This window comes from Papilio xuthus, unplaced genomic scaffold (genome assembly GCF_000836235.2).
Source record: "Papilio xuthus unplaced genomic scaffold, Pxut_1.1 DF826923.1, whole genome shotgun sequence".
Classification (NCBI taxonomy): Eukaryota; Metazoa; Arthropoda; class Insecta; order Lepidoptera; family Papilionidae; genus Papilio; species Papilio xuthus.
In genome coordinates, this window is record NW_013531726.1 from 5,316,278 (window position 1) to 5,337,789 (window position 21,512).

At 33.9% G+C, this 21,512-nt stretch overlaps 1 protein-coding gene across 7 annotated transcripts in view; it reads left to right on the top strand.

Annotated features, from left to right (window-relative positions):
• LOC106122514 (peripheral plasma membrane protein CASK) overlaps positions 1-21,512 on the top strand; it is a 128,705-nt gene that overhangs the window by 101,582 nt on the left and 5,611 nt on the right. For 4 of the 7 annotated variants that reach the window (XM_013318515.1, XM_013318516.1, XM_013318519.1 and 1 more), the window contains 6 exons: positions 18,815-19,006; positions 19,711-19,875; positions 20,082-20,150; positions 20,494-20,523; positions 20,991-21,089; positions 21,164-21,302. In XM_013318515.1, the coding sequence (XP_013173969.1) occupies positions 18,815-19,006; positions 19,711-19,875; positions 20,082-20,150; positions 20,494-20,523; positions 20,991-21,089; positions 21,164-21,302 (694 nt within the window). The remainder of the gene's footprint in view (positions 1-18,814; positions 19,007-19,710; positions 19,876-20,081; positions 20,151-20,493; positions 20,524-20,990; positions 21,090-21,163; positions 21,303-21,512) is intronic. The other 3 variants (XM_013318517.1, XM_013318518.1, XM_013318522.1) reach the window with 1 other exon arrangement.

Genomic DNA, 21,512 nt, shown 5'->3' on the forward strand with positions numbered 1-21,512 from the left:
TAACAAATTTTATTATTAATGTGTATATTTTTGGCCGATTTTTATCGTGTAAGGTCATCTTGTAACTAAGGAGACGCGTCTCCATTATAGAAAATGAAAATTAGCAATTGTTTCTGGATTAATTTAAGAAACCTTCCTATTATTATAATATACTAGATGTCGCGCGCGACTCCGTCCTCACGGAATTAAAAAATAGCAATTAGTAGCCTATGTGATTGTTTGCTTGCTTGCTATGATCCATCCAAACATTTGCATTTATAATATTAGTAAGATTCTACAAAGACATTTATTAAGATAAATTCAGGAAATGTTGTATTATTTAAACTGAGCACAAAGCATTACAGGAAACTATTAAAGTTGAAAAATATATGAAACATAGCGTACTTCATTGCAGTGTTTAATCCATTCGAGCATTTAAAAAGCTGGCAATGCTATAATGGTCTCTCTCGAGATATTTGACTGTTCTTATGCCCCACTTTTAACTTAGAATGTGATTTATTGTCCACTAGCTAATTTAAGCAAAGTAATGAAGCAAAATCTCATAAAAAAATTTAAGCATGAAATATTATAGTATTCTTAAGGTACGAGCCCATTGGCCCGCGCTGGACGCACCGCACACAGTACCCGCAACGGATTGCTTATTGATAAATGCTGTCTTGCGATTCAGGCGGCACGGATAATGGACGCAACGCTATGTAAAATCATTCAAAGCAAAGTAAAATCCGTAGCGGACCGTGCGTGCGGTGCGTCCGGCGTGGGCCAATGGACACGTCTCTTTAGTGTCGTATCATCTTGTTGAACCTAATTTATTTGTGTAGGTTATTTTGTGCATAATTTTATCGACATTATTTTGGATAAGATTGATTTTAAAAAGTAAACATCCAGAGTTTAATAATTTTACAAGATAATTTAAATATTTTTTTTGACAATAATGCTTAAAAGCATTGAAACCACATCACAAAGTAGGCCTTAATGTTGGCGCTGGATATACGCGGGCTATTTTGGAAATTACTGGAACATCTGCCGCAAAGTGTGCCTCTAATGATATGCTATCGTGTGACACGTTTAATGTTACATTGATATTAAGATAATGCTTTTAACTCCATCAATGTCCTTTTTTTATTACCTAACAAACAAAAGGGTTTTGTCACGCCTATGAACATTTTATGTATGTTGGCTTGTATCTATAAAGTCCTTTGACGGCCTAGAGCTCAAATTACTTAATCGATTTGGACAAGTGAGGTTTCATTCGATACGTCTACTTTCCAAGTGTGTCATAAGGTATATGTAGTGCGTAAAATATATAGTGTGGATGTTAAAAATAAAATTCTAAATTTGTGGAAAACGAGTTCAAATCTAATTCGTCAAACTTTTTTTTATATTGCTAAAAAAAAAGTTTAATGTTCTAAGTTTTGAAGTATATTCTAAAATAAAAAAGGGGTTAAAATAAAATAATCATTTTTTTTTCATTTAAATAGCATATTTTAAAATCCTTAAGAGTTTATTTTTAAAGCCAATATATGGCACTATATCATTCAGTCAGTTCGCTTGATAAATATATTGATGGAAGCATACATAGCTTCTAAGGGATGTTTATTTTTCAAGAATAATTACTCCCAGATCCAGAGATCCAGAAATACATTCGAATGTGTCCCTGAGGACTCAATATGTGAGAGAGATCAGCTTTGGTAACGATGTATTGTATCCTGTTGATAATAAACCTTTTTCTGTTCCATATACTGGATTTATGATATAAAATTCATAAAGGTTTTGTTATTTAACGATAGTTTTCATTAGTTGCAGTTAAAGCAGCAGCAGCAAACTTACGTTTAGCAAGTTTAGCAAGATTACGTAAAAGAAGCAGGTAAAATTATTTAAATGTAACTTGAAACGATTTAGTACGTATATTGGATTTGACATCGTGTAATAGCTTTGCTCCAATCTTTAGCTTTTACTCTACTAGTACGTGAACATGTGCTATAAATTATATTTCCTTCAAACGCAATAACTATAGAAATAACTAGCAATAATCGTACGGATTCAGTTTATAGCTTTAGTAGCAAAATTATTTTGTAAAATTGTACCCATTTTTCAGTCTATATCGATCCATCATCAGGGAGGCTAGGTAAAGTACATTCGCTCCGAAGCGACTCCACAGCGAACTTCAAAAATCTATGGAACTGACGCGCGGTAATCACGTGACTTATCGAAAGTTATTGTCAGGTTAATACATTTATTTTTTCTTTATATTACTCCTTTTTTTTTGTTATTCGTAGCCAGTAAATAGATTAAGTAATTCTAGTTAACAGACCATCTCATTCATCACGCGCAAAGTGCTGAAATATGATAATCATCGTGTTATAACACTGGGAGCTTGATCGATGGACGTTATTTATGTGGACATATAATACGTCAATTGCAACATCAGCGGAATAAAACGACACAGTGTTCCGTATGCTGAAAGTTTCACACGAGGGCAGAACAGTGAAGCAGTAAATTAGAACCAAACACCAAAGTTTCTAATAGCAGTACATACTATAGGTCTATCACGAATATTTGTGACAAGCGCCATCGTATCGACATCGAAATAATTTGTATTAAAAATTTTGACATAATTGACGATGACGATACGAAAGCGCTTGTCGTAAATATTCGTGCTAGGCTCACTGCATTGTCTACTACTCTGTCTCACTTTGATGTCAACATGTCAATAACGGCCGATAAGACCTGTAATATGTCGATTAAAAATTTAATTAATTCTGTGATCAATGGCTTACAACCAATATGACAAATTAAATTAATACTGTGATCCCTTAATGGCTCTCAGTACGGTAGTAAGTTAGTTTAAAAATTATCGTCGAGTTTACTCTGTGCAAATGTCAGAGAATGGCAAAGTAACCATTGGGAGGTTTGCAGTTAATCTAATTCGGATCTCACAGTGATAGGATTAAGCAAAAAGATAAGTTAGCTTTAAGTAAAAGAAAGATTTACTCAGTCGGTTTTAATTTAAACAGGAAGAAGCGACACCGATGCTTAAAAAACGGAATTCAACTGAATTTGTTGTTGGTGCTTTAGATTTATTTCAGGAAAATTTCCTTTATATAACCGAATATGATTTTATCCCTAATCCCACAATCACAAGATGGCTTTAGTAACGCGCGCAAAAAAAGCATTCAAGTAAAAAAAAATATTTTCATGTATCTTCATTCATACGGCTTTTAAATCGAGACGATTTTACGCGCAGTACTTTTCCAGCTCTGGGCGAAGGAAACAAGATTTCTTTTCAAGGGTTCATCGCACGATAGCCGCCAACGCCGTGTTTTAACGCGGCGTTAAAAAAGCGCCCGTGGAAATACGTTCTGAAAGTAGCGGTCTTTCGACGTGACTCAACCTATCACACACAAAGCACGACGATTATGTGCATAGATATACCTCTTTACTTTTTTTTTAATTTTAAGATTTATATTGTATTTCGGTGAGACTTAAAACAGTGAATAAGTAAAAGGACTTGGCTGAATAATTTCAAAATAAAACACTGCAATGGGTAAAGAAATAAATCTAAAACAAACTCTAAATACATTAAAAGTAAAAATGGCGTTCAAGATAAAATTCCCTCGGATTTATAATTTAAAATGCACTGGTATTTTAAGTGGAATTTTTAGCAATCTTAACGAGTTTTTTAAATTTAACAATGGATTCAACTTTGTAGAAAGATTTCTGTAGGAAACAAGTGATATACAGGTGAATGTTTTTAATGTAGATAAATTTTGATTAATAGTAATGTACCGAAGCTTTATGTTGAAGATAAAAAATAATTAATCAAATAATGTTTTTACTAGGCTTTACTTTTATTAAGTTTTATGTAATACTATTTTACCTATTTCTTGTATTGGAAATTAGTTATCGCAAACAGCTGCGATAAAACCAATAAAAAGTAAAAACCACCTAAGCTTTCAACATTAACAATTCCTAGCAATATTAAAACGTATGATTTATAAAAGAAGCATTTTCTGTTGTGCGGAAATAGAGCTGGAAAACCATCTGGAAAGTTATTAAAAAAACCTTTTTTATATTATAAGGTGGCAAACGATTGAGCGGCCCTCAGAAATCGCTGTAATAGCGAAGAGAGCCTTGGCCATAGACATACGCAATTGCAGATTAATTTGCCTTTCTTTAATCGAAGGAGGAGAGGATGCACAGAAAGAGTATATTTTCCTCATCCCATCCATCCTCTAATCCGGAAAATCCACTTCCACTGCCCATCCTTTCCTTATAAGAAAAAGAGTGAGAAGGGAAAGAGGACTAAAATTTGGCCTTCGCTCCGGGACGTACACTCATCTGATGGCACGCGGAATTGCTTCTACTACACGTCTGTCTTTTTTTTGCAAACTATTAGCAAACATATTTGAATCTTTTCATCGTTTTGTTGTTGGAATTTCAAATTATGGTACACGACTAACATAAATTTATAGACTTAAATTCGTGCTTTATGAATTTAATAACGCTTCGCCGGTCACATTAGCATTAGAATGGAAAGCGACACTTGCTCTGGCATATATTAATCGTAATTCTAGCAGGTTATACACGGCTCATTTTGATATAACATCCGTTTTAGAACTTTAAACTACTACCGGCTTTAAAAAATCTACAGCTAAATAAAGTTAAGTTACAGTTAAATAAAGTTGAGCGTCGGTAGTTCAGGGGTTCACTTGACTTGCAATCTGCAGGTCTTGGATTCGAATCCCGCCATGTACCAATGTGTTTTTCGGTTTTCTATTTACATATGTACATTTATCCGACGTTCTTACGGTGAAGGAAAACATCGTGATACAACCTGGATATATCTAAGAAGAATTTCAAAGATATGTGTGAAGTCAACCAACCCGCACTTGGCCAGCGTGGTTGACTATGGTCTAGTCAGCCCTAACATTTTTAAATAAATAAATAAAAATAAATAAAAAAATAAAACATAGGGTAGGCTCTGCGCCGTAGGACGTATAGTGAGCTGATGATGCAAATTAAATTGTAACTGCTGAAACATCTTACCAATATTATAAATCCGAATTTTTAGATGGATGTTTATTTGAAGGTATGTCCGGAACATAATCTGGAAAACCACATAGATTACTTATTAAGTTTTTTTAGGACATAGGACACAGTCGCGCGCGACAGCTAGTTAGGTACATAAACACTTTAAAAGATATCAAGTATCAAATAAATTAAATGTCATGTTAATTTATTGCCGGTATTTTCAGCATAAATAACAGCATTAAATCTAGCTCAGTTAATGCCTCGTGAAATCTTATATGTTGGCTTTAATATTCCTTAAGTCGACAACAAAACTTTTTCTTCATATAGTTGTGTATTAGTTATCTAAACTTTATAAAGGTACTATCAAGATTAATAATTTTGACTAAAAAAATAGTTACGATAAAACACGGAATAATAAACAAAACAACAACTATGAAGCAATGCTACTTAAATGCTTAAAAAATTAAAAACAATGTTGTTAAAGCTAGTTCTTTTTAGTTTAAAAAACTGCTTAGCTGCAGAAATATGTTAAAAATGTCGCTCACGTTTCCTCGGAAATTTCGTGACTACTAACATCTTTCGTATACATACAATACAAACTTGTTCTTTTTTAAAAGACAACTACTTAATACTACTTTAAAGTGAATTTCTTTAAAAACTACTTACTAACATTTTAACCGTAAAATTCTACTGCTGTAGTAATTGTCTCACTTAAAATCGTTGTCTTTGTTTTTGACAAAGCGAAAGAGAGAGATGACAATATGTTTTCACAGAACTATTCAGACAATATATAAATATACATATAGATAGAGCATGCGGTGACTCAGGGGTCTAAGCGCTTGACTTGTGATCTGCAGATCTTGGGTTCAATTCCCGTCATGTACCAATGTGTTTTTCGAATTACAAATATTTATCCGACGTTCTTACGGTGAAGGAGAACATCATGATGCAACCTGCACATATCTGACTGACTATTGCCTAGTCACCTCAAACTTAGGAAGGCTCCCTCAGTGAGGACATATAGTGAGCTGATGATGTATTCAGACAATGGAATCCCATATTAAGAATTAACTTTAGAACAACTTTTATTATAAAAACTTTTTTTTTGCGTAGTTACGGTTATAGTCTGAGAAGTTCTGCTCAGTCAGTTGTTGGATCGCGACATCCCTGGAATATTTCGCTCACGTATTCCTATTTCAGGACCGCCAACTGCCAACTTACAGTTCTTTTTCACTGAGAAAAAGAAAATATTTAAGATATATTCCTATAGTGAAACTGCTGTTAGAGAACTCCGATAGTACTAACTATTTATTGCTAAGAAGAAAATATGGAAACAGATGACAAATTAAATACTACATTTTATACTTTTCATTGTGATTTTTTTTTATTTATTTATTTGCATGTTTATGCCTTTTTCAGGCGTGTTACACATTCACCTTAATAATCTTATAAATGTTCTTAATTATGTAACTTAATATTTATTGACAAAGGGATTTTAAGCTATCTGACGAAAAAAAGTATTAACTTAAAAATATAATAAGAAATGTAAATCTTTTCAAATAATCAACAATTTAAAATTTTTTGTTGTTTATAAACTCTCTAGTCTCGTTAGTTTTTGGTCCTATTTCTAATCTCCTTGATATTCAACTGAATTGTAAAGCGACTAGTCTAAGTAACCTAATAGCGTGCGATTCGTCGTGTTACTAAATAAATTTGCTATTTGTCGCATTTATAATTTAATTTATTGGTCAAAGCGTAATTACTCTGCGAAGTATGTATCCTTATGGCATTATCCACCAGGGAAATTATTATTATTATACAGTCTTTGTGTTGAATTGAAACTACTTGAATATCATAAAAGGAATGTCGATGAAGTGCTGTAAGCAGGTGAGCTGACAACGCCTTCGATATAGACAAAGTTTTGGAATTCACATTTGCCAGCGCTAGAATAATATACGATGCGAAAACTTTATGTGCTATTTCCCATTTATTTATAACTTTGACAGCTCCTGTTGTAGAATTTACAATATTCTAAATCTTGACGTGAAATATTTTGTTACATATTATAATAATAAGGTGCTACAATTCCAAGACTAGAAAAACTGCCGTACGTAAAGTTAGTAAGGATCCTTAGTGTAGATGTAATATGAAAAGTGTACACTAAGGGACAACTGTAGTGATCGATTAATGCCGCCAGTTAGTGTTTGATTATTTTTTATGTTGTAATATTTATACTTAATATTATAAAGATTTTAATGTTATAAAGTTCTGGACGGATTTTAAATGTTAGTTAAACATCATTAAGTTACATTATCACTTGGTAAGTAGGCTATATTTATTACTAGATTTTTCTTAATTTCACACGGACAAAGTCCCGGTAAAAGCTAGTGAATGAGAAATAGACGCCTGTTGATGAATATCATATGATATTTTTTCTGAATAAATTAGGAAAAGTCCAAGGAAGAATATAATTCAATTTGTATACTTTTGCTCCTATTTCCTCTTAATCCTCACCTATCATCCTGTCAGCAGTGCTCACGGAAGTTTGTAAGAGATAAGACGGTTTGGGGAAAGTTACTTTGTGACATCGGGGATAAGCCGTGTCATACTACTTGAGAGGCTTTTTAAAATTGAACTATTTTATTCAACTACGTCAAAATGTAGATAGAAATTATTAAAAAAAATATTTTGTTTTCACCGATTACATCTTTATTTAAATATGACAAAATATATCCATAGGTAGTAAAATCAACGATTTTCTTTCATATTAATTTCTGATTAGAATTAATCAGTGAAATGACTCATATGATGATTGGTCTCGTAGCGATGCACTCGACACATCTACCTTCTCAATAGATCGTATCCATTGCCTCAATAGTTTGTGGTTTTGACAGTATGCTGCTCCTATCTAATGGAATTTGTATGTCACTTGCATGTCACATGAACTAAATTGATCATTTACCCTTCTATAACGTTCCAACTGGATTAAGTAACTTTAGAAAATGTTTTGTTTCTGTAAATCATTTTTTTATTCTTTGGCATATGCATAATAATGTCAATCGTCAAATCATAAACATACAAAGAGATTTAACATCACTGAATTCAAAAATATTTAGCTCTAAGCGTCCTCAATGCGTTTAAAACACCTTATCCACCATCACGTCCAGCTCCACTTTGGCCTCATGACTGCTATATCTATGAGTAGAGGTGACGCCCGGCTTGAGTAAGGCGGTCCAGGCCGCGGCTAGTCGCTTAGTGAAAAGCGGGTCTAAACGGTTAACCACAAGTCAAACGAGATAATGTTTTATTTATTTACAGTCCTGTTTAAACCTGCATCAGAACGTAATCCCCTGCTATCGCACGAGAGCCAACAGTCGCCGGGCTTTGCCCTCGTATTTGTGTTGTTAATTTAATATAATATTTCGTCACATTATTATGTATCTCTTTGGCCACTTCATTATTTTCATTTCCTAAATATTTTTCAACGTTTAAAATTAACTTCAACACAAAATAAAATATTTTTAAAGCACAATATGGCAATTAAAGAAAAATATTTTTTGGTCAAGACCCTTGACTTTAGCTAAATGCAATCTACGAAGTCGTATCAATATGGGTATTACAAGGAGAAGAAAAACATAACGAAAATGCATAGATTTATTAACCTAGGGAAAACCGAGCTAATTAGAAATCAAGAACGAAAAGGATTAATTAATATTTTTCACATACATGTCTATATGTATGTACGTTGTAATTGCATCATGTATATTTTATCTTTGATCTTTTGTTTTTTTTTGGCGTACTTTTTTCATATGTCAGTTTTTATTACGCGTTAATCCTCTTTGCATGCCGTCAGCTCCAGTCTGTGGCGCCCTCTGTCGCACTTTGTTCGCAAATTGCTTTTGCATTCGTTCCATGTCATGATTTCGCTTTGTAATCTCAATCTTGAGTGAAATAGTTGGCTATTTCGTGATGCAATTTAATGCTTTTCCAAATTGTATAAAGTTATATTACAACTTTATTTTTGCTCTGCTAAATGGAAATTCCTGTTCCTCACTTCATCTGTGATGTTGATGTTTTAAAGATCTTCTAAAAGAAGATGGTTTTGCAAAATTAGTGCCCCGATGACCTGATATAATGCTTCAAATTGTATTCAACTAATTATCCAACAGTGAACCAGAGTTCAACAAAAAACTATATCCGAAATAAAGGCACGCGGGTGTATTTTGTAGTGCAAAAACATTTTAGCTGATAATAAGATATTATGTATTTCGACAGTTAAAATCCCCGCTCCACTAATTGCTAACAACGTTTAACTGGACTGAAGCCAAGTCATTATTATTAACAGCTTTGAAACTCATTCTATACATCGATATTTACCTAATTTTAAGCAATTTTATCAATCGTAGAGAGTCTGAAAGGTTGTCTATGAGAAAAATTATTCATAAGTAACTGGGAGCGTTGGTGGCTCAGTGGTGAAGCACTTGACTTGCAATCTGTAGGTTCTGGTCCTGGGTTCGAATCCCGCCATGTACCAAAGTGTTTTTCGATTTCCGATTTGCATATGTACATTTATCCGACGTTCATACGGTGAAGGAAAACATCGTGATGCAACCTGCACATATCTGAGAAAAAATTCAAAGATATGTGTGAAGTCAACCAACCCGCACTTGGCCAGCGTGGTTGACTATGGCCTAATCACCCTTAACTTAGGGTAGTGGGGACGTATAGTGAGCTGATGATGATGAACAGATAGTTCAAAACGATGGAAGAAGTTCAGAAAACAAACACTTAAGTAAATTTTAAGCAAGCATTAGAATTCAGTGTTCATTATAAAAGCATCAGACATACCTTCATAATCTGAAGAAAACCAGACGTGTAGTTTATTTTAGTCTCCAACCAATGCCAGTTGCATTCAGCTATCTTATACCATATTCTTGTACGCTTGTTGTTTGAGTATTTGAAGCACTTAATGTAGTCCTGATATTATTTTTGGTACAGATTCATTCGGTATATCATATTGTAAGAACAAACTCGTTTATTCGGGATGTTTACGTTAGATCAAAGGCAATGTTTCAAGAATTAATTTCGACGACAATATTCTATTAGGTTCCTCGTCCTATATTAAAGGTTAATGTTACGCAAAATGTACTCGTGAGCGCGCAACAAGCCTCATTTCTGGGACACGAATTCCTGAAAAATTTACGTTCGTTTAACATCAAAGACTTCCCAGCTTATGTCACTTGGGTTGATAATTAATCTTATTTTAATAATGTTTTGTATTTTGAAACAAAAAATCAAAAAAGGTTTGTAACAATCAAGGGTGTTTTTTTTAAAGTTGCTTAGTGATACTTCCAGAGTTGTTGTTCAGTCGACTGTTACTGTGCAAAGATTCGATTTACATTAAAGGATACAAGGAAATTTAATGAACATTTGTACGCATTACTTGTTTTTTTAATCGGATTACGTACTTTATACGTTTGTTAAGAGATTGATTGAAAGGTTTTGTTTACAAATGAATATTTAACACTGATCCGGGTATGTATAGTACAATGAATGCTCGGTTTTCTTCGTCTTAGTTCATCATAAGATGATAATTAATTAAAGTTTTCACCAATACATTCAAACGAATGTTGTTAAACAACACTCTTCTTTTATATTTGCCACGAAAGAATGTCTAAATATAAACGTAGATACTTATATTACTTGTTTTTTTTTTCTAAAAAGGTAATTTAATATGTAATATTATCTGTCTTTGTACTCTTCATAGAATACTCGGAAACGTGTGGAGATGTCTCGGTGCGAAATGGCCCTAATACATCATACGTATCCTTTCATGCGTTACATAAAGGATACCGGCGATCGGGTACACACGTGCTCATGTCGAATCTCTTATTCAATGTCTTACTTCATTTAATATTCCATTTCAATTTCATTGTGCGAATATAATTTTATTTAATTGTGATTTATTGAGTCGTTTTTTTACGCGCGAGTGAAAAGACTCGTTACACTGTTGTGTGATAATTACTATATGAATACGGCGACTCCGTACGCGCCCAATTTAAAAAAAAAACGTAGTTATGTTTTGTACATCTGTGCCAAATTTCAATGAGATCCATGCAGCAGTTCTTGAGATACCTTCTAACAAACATCCAACATTCGTATTTATAATATTAGTTAGAAAGTAACAATCTGCATTGAAAATGGTCGTATGTTATATGTATTTTAAAACCCATGAAATAACATTGATATGCGTTAAAGGATAAAAGTATTCGGTATAACTTCTAGTCTTATTCATCAAGCGACAATAGCCTAATGGTCTAGTAGATAACCATGTCCTAGCACAAGCTTCTAGCTTATTTGGAGTGGTAACAACTAATGTGTGAAAATATTTCTGAGACTTGTTTTTTTTTTTAATTTGTAAACTAAACTGTTATGTAATATTGTGTGTCTATGAAAATAAAATAAAAAAATATTGAAAGGAATATACTTTTTTAATTAAGTATATAAGAGAAAAGCTTAAAAGTCGTTTTAAAAAGGTTTTCACAATATGCATTATAACTGACGAAGCGTGATGTAACAGTATAAAACAACTGCAGTCTGATAGTTTCCGGCTGATCGAACTGTACGTCTCGTTAACTGCGCTCTAACAAAACTTTCTCTTTTAATTGCACTTTAGACTGTAATGTAAATTCTTTTTTTTATTCACAGATATCTCTATAAAGTAAAAGACCTGATTATTTTAGATTATGAAAATTATTCAACACTATTGTTATAGTTGCGGTATTCACATAAAACATATTTCTCCGAGATGGCAATACATATATTTTTGACAATTTATACGAAGGCGATGATGATCTTACGGTGAAGGAAAATATTGTGATGCAACCTGCACATAATTGAGAAGAAATTTAAATAAATGCGTACAGTCAACCAACCCACAAATGGCCGGCGTGGTTGACAAAGGTCTAGTCACCCCTGACTTAGCGTAGGCTTCAAACCCCTCAGAAATATGCTAAAGCTGATAAAATTAAAATACCAATAGTTCAAAACATGATCGCTGATTTGAGTTTAAGTACCTTACAGAATTATCTTAGCAGGGTTATCTTAATTAAGATTTTCTCTACGAAACCAAAAACAAAAAAAAACGCCGTGAATAAAATTTCTCATGGCTATTACTCTAATAAAATGCTCAAATTTATGCGTTATACCTCTTGACAGATAAAAACCCTCATCATAATATGTTACAAACGCAAATCAACCAATCATGTAACCCTTTTAGACTTAGTATGTACAGTGTGAATAAAAATTCTCCACATTTAAAATGTACGCCTTAAATCTTTCAACTTAATTAAAAAAGAAAGTTCTACTTTAGTATGCTGCGTAACTTCTTACTTTACGTAACTAAAAACGTTAAAGTTGATGATATTTCGATGTAATAAAATCAGAAAATTTGTTCCATTGTTTTTTTTTTAATTAAAAAAGTGAGCTTCGAATAAAGCCTATATACATTCATACAGTAATATAATTTTTGTATTATATTCTATATATACAACAGTGGTAGAGCCCGCTTTAACATCTTCGCAAGAATTGGCCCGGCTCGCCCGGTGAAATACCACGGCCACACAGAAGACAGGCGTGAAGTGGAAGCAATTCCGCGTTTCGTCTGATGAGTGTGCGTCCCGGAGGCCTAATTTAGTCCTCTTTCCCTTCCCACCTTTTTCTTATAAGGAAAGGATAGGAGGTGGAAGTGGACTTTCCGGAAGAGAGGATGCATGGAAAGGGAATATATTTTCTTTCTGTGCATCCTCCCTCCGTCGATTAAAGGTAGGCAAACGCATATGCAACTGCGTATGTCTATGGGCAACGGTCACTTCGCTATATCAGCGATTTCAGGTGGCCGCTCGCTCGTTTGCCACCTTATGATATAAAAAAAAATCTGTAGTATTTTATATCGTTATTGCATAGTATAAGATTCAAATTAAAGTCCGTGATCGCTTGTCTGAATTCGATTAGTAGAAAATATCGCACGATCCAAATTGATCAGGGCAATATCATCAATCATTTAACTCAATTTATCATTCAAGTGGCTTAATATCTTAAAAGTTATCGTCCTAAATATTTTAAGAGCGTTTAATAATAAGTTTATTATACAATTATGCTCTAGTAATTCTGTAGCATATAAATAAGATTTGGTTTCCAAAAAAACATTTATTATTCAACTATATATAGCAAAAATTAAAAGAAAAAATATTGTGATCCGATTAATATACTAGGAATTATAGCTTGTACAATGGTATTAGAATCGGATAAAGGAATAAAAAATACATTGAAATATGAATATACTATCAAAAATATACGAAATTGTTGCGATATTTACTCGAATTTAATTGTAACCGTAGAGAACCTCTGCTTTCTCACTTGTATTAATATTGTTGTCTCAGTTTTGTCAAAGGGAACAAAAGAGATGGCAATATTTATTGATAAACAAAGTACCAAGTAACATTGCTATCTTTCTTTTTCGTACCGTTTAAATCTAGATGTGTTTTTTTTTGCTATAGAATTCAGTTCTGTACGTTTCAGTCGACTTATTCCCTCTCTTTAAGTATTCAAAAACTCTTTTAATTTAATTATATCAAGACGAAATTCATGTCTTAGTTAAAATTTCAGTTGTTCGTCTTGAATTAAAGAACATAATAGAAATGTAATTTTTTTAATTAAAAGTTTAGATTTAAATGAATCGTAAAATGTAAGTTTGCTATTGAATTATCTATATTTTAAAATATTATTATAGAATATAATTTTCTTGTGTATTAGAAGCTTTTAGTTAGACATGCTTTAGTCATTTCTGTCTTCATTATCATTAAGTTATAATTACTTTTAATGTGAGTCTGCCATTAATGTTCCTTGTAAAATTTCCTCAAGGTAAAGTACATTCAGGAAAGTATAAGTGCCTTTTATGTAGTTTCAAGCCTTAGTAACTCAAAGGCTTTACGTATTGAAACATAGTGTTCGGTAAATTAGTTAAGTTTAAAATTTTGCATCGCTGGATTTTTACTAAATGTAGAGCGTCGATGCAGTTTTTAAGGGTTTGATAGCACTGGACCTGGATTATTAAGTATACGTTCGATCCACGCCAAGCACCAATGTGTTTTTCAATTTTAGATGTTTTTAATGCAATTTTTATGATTCAACCTGCACATATCGGTGAAGAAATTCTAAGATATATGTGAATTTAACCAACCGATACTGGGTCAACGTGGTTAACTATGGCCCAGTCACCCTACCTTGGGTTGGCTCCGAGCACGACGAGGATACATGAGTTGACGATATAAATGTAATGACTATACCATTCCTGCTACTAATTAAGTAGTATTGCTGGCGCACTCGGATTTCTTATAGTTACTATAAGGTCGACCTTAGGGTATGTTTCTACACCTAATCTTCATAAGTAACCCTGAAACAACACAAAGAATAGCAGTCAGATCTTACGAGGAAATTTCTTTTTTATCATCTCAATTTTATGGCTAATTTTTACAACAGTTTTCTTTTACTACTTGTACAATGGCCCGTCATTTTGACGAGATAAGGCGCAAGTTTTTGAGACAAGATACGTACAACCTTTTAGGTATATTCTCTAAAATAGAGTGCCTTATCAATATTCCTTCACTGATGTTTGTATCGATGTAACAAGAATTGTATTATGTTTGATAGACACATTTCTCAGATATTACCCTATACAAGAGATCTTTCGTTTTTTTTTAATATATGACGGAGCAAAATCTGGTGAAGTATTTAAAATATTAATATAATTGATATGGCCACTAAATAACATGACTTTGAAGAGGACTTATTTCTTCCGTGATAAACTAAAGCTTTTGGAAACTCTTCTTGTATTGCTCCAATAGCGTAATGAATCCTTAAAAGATCCGGCAACTCCGGCCGACGGAGCAAGACTGTCTTTGTATCGCTAGTGCACCTGAGACGGTCAAAAGTCAAATCATGTTTGATTTTAAGAAATAATGTTTAAGTTTAAAATTACAAATTAAATTTTAACAAACTGACGGTACTATATATAAAAGTATTTGTGCTGAATATAACTAATTAACCATCACATAATTTTATTAAGCAGCTGCTTACATAGATAAAAAAAAATAAAACAGTACAAATTGTAACACGCACGTATTGATTTGTCTATATATCTAATACTTTGAATGCGGTGAGATGAAAAACTACGCTCTAGTTGAACATTAATAAAGCGTAATCATTGACCTTTTCAAAGCCATAGATCTATAGTCTATTTTATTATTAAAATGCAGACATGGACATGCTCTATTGCTGCATTTTAAAAGGTAATTCTGAAACTTACACGGCGTAATGTTTATAAGTCTCTGTATCTTTGAATTTAGTGCACTTGCAAGTTAATTTGTTGGCAACTATTAATTTCAGATGTCGTCGGTTTTGCGCGTCGTTCTTGTAATAAAACAGGAATTAGTAATCTGATAGCAGAGCTCGGGTAGTCTAGCGGCTACGTTACTTTAGCCGTTTGATATACGGACTTAATATTATGCTTTAAACTGAGTTACAATCTTAAGCCTGATGCTATGAGTTGCATCTGAGCTTAGACGCTTGGTAATATCAATATTCTTTATGTTTATAAACCACTAACTAACGTCCACGGCTTCGTCCGCTTCCACCTCCTTACAACCCTTTTTGTCTCTTTAAAAATTAGCCTAATTCCCTTCTCAGGTTCTGGACTATCTTTGTGCCAATTGTCATTTGAATTGAATTAGTACTTTTGTCATAAAAGCGCGACAGACTGAGTTACTTCAGCATCCATAATATTGTCAGGATTAGGCAGATTTGTATGAAACTTTAGTATGGTGTTTCGAGGACGTCAAAGAAGGTGTGTGGTCTAAAAACACAGTCACCTAGAAGTCTTGGATTAGACCCCATCTTTAGATTTCTAAATGCTAGTATAATGTTTACAATCGTACCTGGAAAAGCGAGAGTTCAAAGGACCGCGATATTTTTCGATTAATTTTGTCACTTATCCAGATTTCATTGTATATGCCACGTTTTAAGTTTTATCGACCTCATTTTCATGGAATCATGTAGTGATAAAAATAATTTTTCCTTGGTGCCTATAATTCAAAATGAGTCATGTCAAAGATAAAATAAGAAGAATTGTCTACCTTTTGCTACAATGAACATTTAGTTAATATATGTACTTATATATTTTAATATACGGTCTCAGATTTCGGAGATAACAAGATGATTTAGTTGGGAGCCCTTTCGAAGATATAATGTGTTTTTATGGATCGTATAGGCTCCACGGAGACTCGCATTACTACGGTTTGTTACCTTTCTTACAATATGAAAATCTCCGGGGCTTCTATTCTTTTTTTATTCATTTACATCATTGTGAAATTAGTATGTGTCGTAAATTGTCGTTTAAAAAAATAAAAAATTGATTAGGGTCTAAAGACTTTAAAACAAATGTTATCGAATTCATGATAAATTGGTTTGTTTGTATTCCTACATATTTCTATGATATTTTTAAAACTAATTATATAGTACAAACGCTATGTATTTGGCACAGTATGCTACGAAAAGTGCCTGTCGTCTCGCCTGGGTCGGAACTATGACATATACCCTTGTTTTTGTCGCGACCCCACATGCTCCTAAATCAAATGAACATAGTATGAACTCGTAATAGTTTGCGGACTACTGCCGTTTTAGACCGCTTTTCCACTAATGGCCTAGTAATCAAGCCTTGGATAAAAAATACAATTATTTTAAATACTTTATATGAGAAGGAATACAAAATGGAACAACTTCTTTCAAAACTATAGATCCAGGTATCTCGATTCTTAGTATAAGTGCAAAAATGTGACCGTTGAGATCATAGAAATAAATCCCATTAGTCCGATTGTTATGCTGATCGGCCCAACGGAAAACACTCGTGGAAAAGGGGTCTTATTTGCGACCGAACGCTTTTTGTATCAGATTCTTGAAGGTTTTTTACCCTTAGCAACTTTCATACGCCCGAACAACTTTCGCATTGTACCGCAATATTTATCGCGGCTATATTAAGGATGGGTACCCTATTGACATAAATGTGTAGATGAACAAACGAGATGTTTCAAGGTTTTGCAAAAAGGCTAAGTAAAATCTACTCATGAGTGTTCTTTGATATTAGACTTTGCGTATAATTTTGTAGAAATTAGTCGATAGATATTGTGAAAGTTATTAAAGAGTATGTTTTTCCCTTAAATATTTGTTACAATAACGGCTTCCGGTAAAAGTACTTTGTTATTTATTTCTTAACATCGTATTTCGGAAGCCCACGCATAATAAAATTTCAAGAATCATGATTTCTGATAATATCTAAATATCAGCTTGTGATAAAAATTGTGTTTAAAATAAAATTTAATTTAATATCTGTCTTAAGTTTTTTATGGTTAGTCACGATATAATCTTCATTGGTGTGATCCCAATTTCATTTGAATATCTACGAGGTATTTGGATAAGAAATAATACTATCAATTCATCATTCCTAGCCTTTATGTGTCGTCCTACTGACGTGTCCGTTCGGAGAGCACTCATTCAGTTGTCAACGTGAAAGATGGATCAGGAAATACTAAATATTCTTCGTGTTTAATATTTTTAATAGACTTGAATATAGGAGAGTTCCATCAAGATTTCAGTTGCAGTGGTTAAAAATTTAATTTTGTTTAAATGCCAAAAAATACTTATAAACATCGAGGGTATGAAATCCCTAAAATATTTTTATGTACAAAATTTAGACTTTTTATTGGCAGTAGCAGTAGGTAGTCAACATTGGAGGTGCTTAAATTTTAGTAAACGATCGGATTAGCCTCGCCTCTCTGCCACTGTAGCTATTCTAGAAATATCTTCAACGTAACGTTGAAGATATTAGATCCCTAACACAACTACTGAAAATTTAAATTCAACAACGTTTATCTAAACTCAAGCAAAAAATAATCATAACTACTTATTAGTTTAATGACTGGTAGATACAGACCTTCTTTATCATCTACGAAAACAAAAAAATATAAGAAGCGAGAGTTCTTTTAGTATTTACAAATATTAATTTGTTAATTTGGTAATGTAATTTGACCTCTTTTATATGAATAAATATTCCGTAAACTTTTTAAAAGTCTAGTACTCGTATATTTTAGTGGCAATATTTTACATAAAGCGAAACCTAATCCTTTGCCGTTATAATGATCGTTTTATTGCGCTGCGTATTTTCTGGGCTAGTGTCGAGGGCGCTCCACGCGGCTGATGTTGGCTTCTGCGGATTACTGGATCAGTGCATCGTAGCTTAAATATCGCAAATATTCCCCCGTGCGTACGTTCAGATAGATGAATTATGTCCGGCCACTGGATAATCTGTGAAAGAGAATCTGAGAAGCAATTATTTGCATAGTCGGTAACATAGTGGAATATCTAAAGCAAACATACAGAGAGTATTGAATCGGAATATCCGATTATTATTTGGGTGTTAAGCAAATGAACTGAACTGTAGTTCACTAAACGTTATGTCAGTGCTGCTAACTAGTTTCTAACGGCAACCGCAAAATACATAAGTAAATTAATTAATTTACTAATTAGTAAGCATAAACGCAACGTAATGATTGCGTCATCTGACTGATTTTAGTAATTAAAATCTCTGATGATATCATAACAAATATGACTTTCGATGAATGGGATATCTATTGTTACCAGACTCATCACTAATTACATTCTTTATTCGCAGGCGTTGCTTCAGGCGCACGACGTGGTGGCGCGCGAGGTGTACGGCGAGGAGTCGCTGCGTGCATCTCCCCCACCTGTCAACGGCCGTGCTCCCGCCCCCGCGCAGGACGATGATGATGACACCGAACCCGAGTTCGAGAACGTGACGAGGGTGCGCCTTGTGCAGTTCCAGAAGAACACCGACGAACCCATGGTAAGTTCCGCCTAGCTAAAGTGGTAACCCCAGGTCTGTAGCAATGTAAAAAAGGAGACTCTCTAGAACATTGTACAGACAGATGTCAGTAAAGTTCACTTCACTGTCTTTTTACATGTTCAATGCAAGCCATACGTGTTTTTTTTTGTTTTTCCACTTCGTACGCTAGTTTAAACCAAAAGCCTTATTTACCTCATATATCTGTACGTTTTCCAATTGTATCATTGAAATTGAAAACAGAAGCTAAATTATTACTCTCCTTACTTAGAAAGCCTATAGTGATACCAATGAAGGCTATTCAATGCAGGCATATAGCTCCAATCAGAATTGGACGTCTTTAACAAGACCAAATTGCACTTGCCCAATAAATTAGTCGAATGACGTCCTTTGAATGTGATTCAATCTCGAAATGTTCTGTTACAAATCGTACTGCCTATTTTGACTACCAGTACTTAAAGGCTGTTCTAACGAACACTGTTAATTAATTTCTTTATTTTTTTTACTTTTATAAAAGCGTTATTTCATTATACATATTTAAGTTTATTTGATTCATTCCAATCTAATTTTTTCTTCTAAAAATCAGACACTAGCATTCCTTTCCCTATTTTATTTACCAACCGAATTTCTTTAAACAGCCCAATTTATATTCAGCACTGATCGGATTCAAACTATCGAGCGGAATTTGAATGTAACGATTATTACAGGGCATAACGCTGAAGCTAGCTGACGACGGTCGTTGCATCGTGGCGCGCATCATGCACGGCGGTATGATACACCGGCAGGCGACGTTGCACGTAGGAGACGAGATCAGGGAGATCAACGGCACACCAGTCGCCAACCAGTCTGTAGCTCAACTACAGCGGATGCTGGTAAGATTAATTTTCATGTTCGTTCATCGGTCATGGCCGAGTAATACTACTGGAGTAAGCATTAGGAATGATTATGAACTATAATATTAATCTAGATTAGATCATTATTTTTGTTTGTACTTTAACGAGTATATATTTCATTGTTGAATTGTTGGGAATATTACAAGATGGTGTCCATGGTTACATAGTTTTGTTATAAATTACAGCGTGAGGCTCGTGGCTCGGTGACCTTCAAGATCGTACCATCGTACCGCTCTGCACCACCGCCGTGCGAGGTAAGCTTCAATTGTGTTTGTTACTAATCTAATTAAGTTTTGAACCCCTTAGAGAGCTGTGTGTTGACTGAACGCTTACTCTATCGATTGCAACACTCCTTTAAACTGAAGCAACTCTGACGATGCTCATAGTAACAGATAATCTTGTATTTGGGTTTACTTGAATGTTTGAAATTAGAAGTGTGACTAACGCTTGCTTCAAACTAACCGAAACTTAAATCGTAGTACCAAAGATTCGACAAGCGCACATAAATAACCGCTAAATGCTTGTCCTGAAAGCATAAAATCAAATCGGTGAAAATAAAAACAAAATAAAAATTTTATATTTTTCCCTCCTAACTAGCTATTCCGGATAAAGCCTTCGCCCGTGCTAGTAAGTAGCTGGAGACGGAGCAGTCGCTACTTTATGTTGTTTTATGTTGGTCGTATAAACTTTATGTTATGTTGTGTTGTTTACGTCGTCCGGGCATGGCTGCGCGTCCCCGAGAAGATCTGCGTTTCTGTGCGCTTGTTGTTCTTACCATGGCTTCACTCCATCATTAATAATAATTTCTTTATTCTTTATAACAGTTGTTTTTCTTGTATTTCCATTTCGTTTCAACATATTGATTTATGCATCAGTATTATAATGTATTTTGTAACTTCTTTCTTTTATTCTTGTTTATATGCTTTTGGTAAACGATAGTTTTAGAGTATCTGTAGCATATGTATTGATGATAGAATTTAAAAGAACCTTATACCAAAAGGTAATTACGTTTTAATAACAATTAGCAGATATTAAATATTGTAGAGTCTTGAGATGTAAACAAAACTGTTTTCTATAATGAATTTATTTTCTAGATATTCGTGAGAGCGCAATTTGATTACGATCCATTAGAAGATGAGTTGATCCCTTGCGCTCAAGCTGGTATTGCATTCAACACTGGAGATATACTTCAGGTAAGTTAACTTTAATTTTTACATGGTTATCATTGTAATGAGATGTTGACTTTCGTCTTCTCTTTGTTTTGCAGATAATCAGCAAGGACGACTCTCATTGGTGGCAGGCACGCAAAGACGCGGCAGGCGGCTCAGCCGGCCTCGTACCCAGCCCCGAGCTGCAGGAATGGCGCGCCGCTTGTGCTGCCGCTGAGCGTTCCAACGCCGATCAAGGTAGACAGTCTTCTCTTTCTATCTTTTCCTTCCTCTCGTGGCAATCTTACTTCTGCTGGAAAGTGTCCAACACATGTTAAGGTTTGAACAATTATTTTGTCCGTTTACCTCTTATTGTGCTTCCTCTCCTTCTCATTCAAGCAAAGGTGTCACTTCCTATAAAAACGTGTGTTCTCTTTCTTTGTCGCCTATATTCTTTTGAGTTTTGAG